At 44.0% G+C, this 6,334-nt stretch overlaps 1 protein-coding gene across 2 annotated transcripts in view; it reads right to left on the minus strand.

Annotated features, from left to right (window-relative positions):
• Positions 1 to 616: 616 nt before the first annotated feature.
• The window catches only part of LOC107195962, a 20,335-nt gene continuing 14,617 nt past the window's right edge, over positions 617 to 6,334 (minus strand). The window contains exon 7 of one of the 2 annotated variants that reach the window (XM_015592783.2): positions 617 to 1,705. In XM_015592783.2, the coding sequence (XP_015448269.1) occupies positions 1,666 to 1,705 (40 nt within the window). In that variant the 3' untranslated portion in view covers positions 617 to 1,665. Of the gene's footprint in view, positions 1,706 to 2,072; positions 2,253 to 6,334 lie in introns of those variants that run through there. The other variant, XM_015592782.2, reaches the window with a different exon arrangement.

Raw genomic sequence — 6,334 nt, forward strand, 5'->3', positions numbered from 1 at the left:
GGATCTAATTTATTGAATAATCTCACATTTTACTCATCTTGCAATGTCCCCTCCGTCAATATATATTATATTTCATTTTTTCCATAAGCATGGGATCTCCACCAACCTGAGACCATATTAAATTAAACCATTTTCTTAGTTTTTTGCACCTTGCAGAGTATAAATCAAAGTCCCAAACGAATGTGAGGAACAGATTATCGCTAAGATTTCTCAAGAGACAGTTATATTCCCTCCACCAAGAACAAGTCAGACAAATTTTTGCCTTTAGCTCTTTTTTTGCGGTTCCCTCTGTCACTAAGGATATAGCCCAGAGGTTTACGAAAAGAATTCTTCCACTGCTAGATTGTTTTGGATATTTGCAGAGACATTTTTGATTGGCAGATGCTATCGGCACTCACCGAGCAGAGCCCGGAATATTAGGTACTCAATCACACATAGGACAATGTAGCAACAAAAATTCATCATTCCTATAGAACAAAAGATGTGTTTAGAATCACCTAATCCTAGCATACAATTGCATTACACATGTACACTTATTTTGTATGACTTAAAAATGTCCTGATCTTTTCCAAGGATGCAGCTTTCTTACTAATTATTATGTCAGAACTTTGCCAGGAGTTGGTTATTATTTTAGAAAATTATTACCTATGGAAATGCTCCTCATCGACTAGTGCTAGCGTACAATGTGTTTATACCGGATTTAGTCATAGCTGTCACTTTTACAGCGAGTCGACACATAATTGAAGCTTCTGATGACTTTCTTACGCATTTTCATGTAGTTTTATTTAAAATTCATGTAGTTAAATATGCATTCATTTATTGTAATTTATTTTTATTTCCGTTCCATGTTTTAGGGCACTGATTTTATTTTAATTAGGTAAGTTATACAATGAATTTTACTTCAGAATAATAAAAGGGACATTACAAAATAGAAAAAAGAGGGCATTGTTTCTGATAGGTTTGCAAACCACTGGGACAGCCCTTCAAAGGGGTTCGAGTTTCCGTGGGTAATTCAGAGAGTCTTCTCTTAGAATCTGAATTTGGAAAATTCTCACCTCGAAACCCCCCAAAAAATCCAAAAAGCATAAAACCAAAGCTCTAAGGCACAACGAATGATAGAATAACTCAATTACTCATCTTGTTTTGTTTTTTCTTCTCTAAGAATTTTTTTAAAAGAAATCTTGCCAGGTTAGTCATGCATTTTAGTAGATTTAAATATGTAACATATAATATATATATTATTTAAGGTTTGTGTCTGTAAATGGGGATGGCAATGCCTACCTTTCTGCCATACAAGAGTTTCTTTTTGTCAGCACAGAATACATATAAAAGCACTTTACAAAGCATAAAGTCTGGGTGTGAACACACAACGCGATATACAGATGATGTATTATCGAATCGTACTCTCGAAACCTATATAATTTTATTAACCAATATCACCCCAACAAATTTAACAAAAAATAAAATAATAAATAAAATACAAAGACCTAAATAAATTCAAGGAATTGGTAGGGATAGTGTCCCCAGAGCTTAACGATTTTACACAAGAACGGCCAAGAGAAGAACTCAAAACACACAAAAATACGAGCTACCAAAGCTGTAAGCCTCACCGTTAAATAGTCTCCTGGCTTCAGCCTGTTCCCGCTCCCTCAGCGCCCCGCAATTCTATGAAAACTTTTGGACGTCGGCAAGGCAAACAACGGATCTGGAAGAAAAACAGATTATCTCATAGGAGCTAAATGTCTTCGAAGGGGCGACACGATTATTGAATAGGTCTGAGAAAAAAAAAAAATGGATTCTTTCAGATTTACCCAAAGGTCTCCTGGGAACTCAGTCTCTGCCACGAGGCGTCACGGCCTCCAGGTGACAATGCTTCGCCTCCTGTCTGGCTTCTCAATTCCCTGTCTTCACTGCTGCCCACCGTGCCGACTGCTCACGCTAATCTCAGCAGAGGATCTTGCACCGCTGAGCGACTGCCACCTCTGGGCTTGAGGGGTGAGCGGGGTAGAGCGTCTTTTAGGACAGAATAGAGTGAATCATGATCTGTATTTACAGGTGGAAGGGATGCTTGGAGGTCGATGTGTGGAAAGGGAGGAGACTTACGAAATAACATCATCAGCACAGGGTGACACAGCCTCAAACACAGAGGCCGACAGGTCTCGATATGCGTATGAAGCGTGTCATTCTAAACGCTTTGGTGGAAGAGAGACATGGCAGGCAATCTTGATGGATGGGGGTTAACAGCCACGAAGCTGGAGAGGCACAAGGAAAGGCAGAAAAGTGGGATCAGCAGCCACCAAAAAAAAAAGACGGACGCTTCAGAGATCAGAGTCTTATATTCTGATTTTTTTTCCCCAGGAGGAAACCAATGTCCAAGACACAAAGTACTTTGCCCAAATTTTCACAGCAAATTAGTGACAAGAACAGGACAAGAACTCAGGGCTCTGGGCTCCACAGTCCTTAGACCATCCCCCCAAAGTTTCCCAGGCCATGCAGCTGGAGGGAACTCAGCGCTCTGAGATGTAAAAACGTTCACAGCCTTTTTCCATCAAATACCACAATATTGACATCTCCCGAATGACAGCGTGCTCGTTGCCAGCTGGTCCATCTAGACGAAGCTCCCGGCTCTCCTTTCAGGAGTGTGGGTGGGCCAGGAACTCTCACGGTGGCTGGAGAGATGCTGCAGATTAAGGAATACCTTGAACTTAGTCATCGTGGCTGCTCCCGAGGAGCCTCAAAGCCTTGGCTTCTCGCCTGGAAAATTGGAAGAACTAGTTCTCCGAGCCTGACTTCACCGATCGCACATCGAATTATTGGCCAATAAACGAGACCGTCATTCCCGAGGCGTCTCAGTTTTCCGTGCTAGCAGCACATGAGGCCTGAGAAGCATGTTTAAGAAGGGTCTTGCTGCTTTTCAAAGTTGAGGGCTCATAGTGCCCCAAAAGTCAGTTAGAGAAGCTGCCTCTCCCTCATGGGGAAGTGCGAGTCTGGGGCTTGCCGAGCAGACAGAATGACAGGTCCTGGGCTACAGCCCTCAAAGCCCAAGCGAATGTCACAATGCAACGCCGAGCAAAAGAAGTCAGACACGGGTCCACACGGCGCTGTTCCTTCCACGTAATTGTTTAAAAACCGACGAAACTAATCTTCCTTATGAGGAGCCTGGAGCGTGGGACTGGTTATCCTCGCTGGGGTTAGTGACCGTGAGGGACACGAGAGGACTTCTGGGGAGGCTGTGAGTTTCCGCATCTAGATCTAAGTGCCAGTTACGTTGGTGTGTACATTTAAATTTGTCAAACAATAATTTATGATGTTCTCACTTTTCTCTGTTATACTTCTGTGGGTAACAGGGGATTCAATGGAAAGTAACCTCACAGGGCGATCCGATCATAAATCCCTAGCTGAGCAGGTCACAGTGGGTGGCCACGCCCCAAGCATATAACGTCTGTAGTAAAAGGTTCATCTTTACCTTAAGTCAGTGTCGTGCATTTTTTTTTTTTTGTGCATCATCTAGGGCCCCAGGTCGGACCCCTTCTTCTATAGAGTGACCACCCTCGGGGGGACACACGATCTCACCGTGTGTGTGTGCATCGTCTAGGGCCCCTGCTCGGGCCCCTTCTTCTAAAGAGTGACCACCCTCGGGGGGACACACGATCTCACCCATCCTGCAACCCGATCATCTTCCTTACTCAACTGCAGAGAAGAAAACTGCAAACTGTCATTTCTTGGGAACATCGTTCTCATTCTGTTGAGATCTAGCTTCCAGGCGTATCCTCCGTTTGACTCAGATAAATGCTTATAAAAATTCTCTACAGGTCCGAATGTTCTCACATCTACATTTCAATCCAGTTTGGGGGTGGGGGAAATGTCACAAATAGCAATAGCTGGGGGAAGGGAGTCTGGCATAAATTCCAGATGAACAGGAAGGATAGTAACATGATGGTTTCCGATCCCTACTTGCGACTTTATTTCCTGAATTGTTGGTCACAGGATGAGAGAGCACGAGCAAAGGAGAGAGACTTTGTAAACACGTAATGCACCGTTCGACAAAAACTTGTCGAGGGCCTACTATGTGTTAGGCGCTGTGCTGAGCACAGGAGACACAAAGGGGAGCAAGATGCACATGGTAACCGTTGCTATGGAGCGGACGCCGAGCATCAGAGAGCGCGAAATGAAGTAAGGTCCTCTCTTTTCTGTTGCTGCTTGTATGGTTTAGCTTTGAGGTTGAGAGCACACATTTTTGAGCAAGACGAACCTAGGGTCAAGGACTAGGTCTATCGCTTATCCGTTACGTGACCTTGAACGATGGACACAGGCTCTCCTAACCCTCATATCTCCTCCGTGAATGAGGGGACTAATCCCACCTTATGTAGACAATTTTAAGAATGTGCGAAGCCCCTGATAGGGTTCTTGCAGACGTGAGACGTGTAAATGCAGCTGTCCTGTTAGGTCTGTTTCTGACAGGATGTGCTCCGTGTCACTTAAATATTTAAACCTGACTTTCACGAAAGCCTCCAACAACTGTGCAAGTGAATATGTCAGGTCACGATGGTGCCCAGTGAAAACCCGCGTACACGCTCCCTCATGGCGTCCTTCATCTAGGCCCTGGCCCAGTTTCTAGACCTCGGATGTGTTTCCCTCCCCTTCCTCCCGCTCCTGTTTGACTTTCAATTGTTTTATTTCTCGTTCGCACTTGGACCGAACTCGAGTATTTGAAAAGGAGCCAGATCTTCTCTTTCAAACAAAGTAACGACAGAAAACCCCATCAACTTGGTTTAGCTTTGGGATAAGGTTTAGTAGTCGATAAAAGAGAAGCTGTCGGTGCCGTCGAATGGGAAACTAAACGCGGACTTATTTTATTCAACCTCTTTTGCGTGCCAAACCTGGGAAGCGGGCAATGCTCTGATATGTGCTGTGCTTTCCTGGTAATGACCTTGTTTTAGATGTAATTCCCGAGATGAAATGACGTCCCCAGTCCAGCCCTCCCACCTCTATGAACAGAGAGAGTGTGGGCGAACGCACTTGTTTATACAACACGTCTTTGCTTTCTTTCTTTTTATTTAAGTATAGTTGGTATAAATATTATATCAGTTTCAGGTGTACAGTATGGTGACTCAGCATTTATATACTGTACCATGCGATCGTCTCACTACGTCTAGTAATCCTGCCGCCCACAAACTTATCGCAATATGATCGACTATTGTCTCCTTTACTTTCTCAGCCTCACCACCCCCCACCCCGCAAGGCAACCATCAGTTTGTCCTCTATCTTCGCTTCTGTTTCGTTTGTTAGTTTTTTTTGTTTTGTTTTGTCATTTCTTCCTTCTAGACCCCGCTCCAAGGCAACCATCAGTTTGTCCTCTATCTTCGCTTTTGTTTCGTTTGTTAGTTTTTTTGTTTTGTTTTGTCATTTCTTCCTTCTAGACAGTGTCTTCAAGGTAGAGTTTTAACAATAAAATGCCATTTTCCAGTGGGGAGAAGTATTCACACTATATTAGCAATTAAAGGGACATAGATATTATGAATCCTTTCATTTCGTGAATGAAGAAAATGAGTCAGACAGAGTTGGACTGTGTCTGCCAAGTTACTGAGTCGAATGGTTTATGCACCTAACTGATTACGGGACCAAAATATTCACTTTGTGTCTTCTCCGAAATAGTGGACCCTGATCTTAGAAGGAAGACGCTTTTTTAAACCCCATGCTTCGCATCTTTTCTATCCTGTACTCACTGGGCCCCGCAGAAGTGGGGCGGGTGGCTGATTGGTCAGCTGATAAAGAAGAATGGGCCTCGACTCTGCTCTCGGGAGTAGATCTATCTGTACCCACACTGACATCCCCCAAACTGGCCCGAGAAGGCCAGGGTCAGTTCTGACAGGTGAGCACCTTTGCCTAATTCTGGGGTCCAGGTAAACACCTTTGCCTAATTCCGGGGTCCAATACGAGAAAGGCTGCTCGGCCAAAACTCTAAAACCACGCCTGCCCGTCCCGTCTGTCGGCAGTAAAGATGATATTTCAGCTTCTACTCCACACTCCTTTCTCTGTCCAGTTGTTCGTAAGCAGAGCAGGGAAAGGAAGACGCCATTCACTGGGTCCCCTGAGACAGACACTGTTTATTAGGTCCCCGAACACAGCAGCACTTGAGTGCATTTAAAATTATTTTCGCCTGTTACTGATAATATTAATGATCACTTTTCTGGGAACATAGCTCCTGAAGAAAGTGTGTGTGTGTGTGTGTGTGTGTGTGTGTGTGTGTGTATTACTGATAATATTAATGATCACTGTTCTGGGAACATAGCTCCTGAAGAAAGTGTGCGTGTGTGTGTGTGTGTGTGTGTGT

The sequence above is a fragment of the Pteropus alecto genome, unplaced genomic scaffold (assembly GCF_000325575.1).
Source record: "Pteropus alecto unplaced genomic scaffold, ASM32557v1 scaffold65, whole genome shotgun sequence".
In the NCBI taxonomy this organism is placed as follows: Eukaryota; Metazoa; Chordata; class Mammalia; order Chiroptera; family Pteropodidae; genus Pteropus; species Pteropus alecto.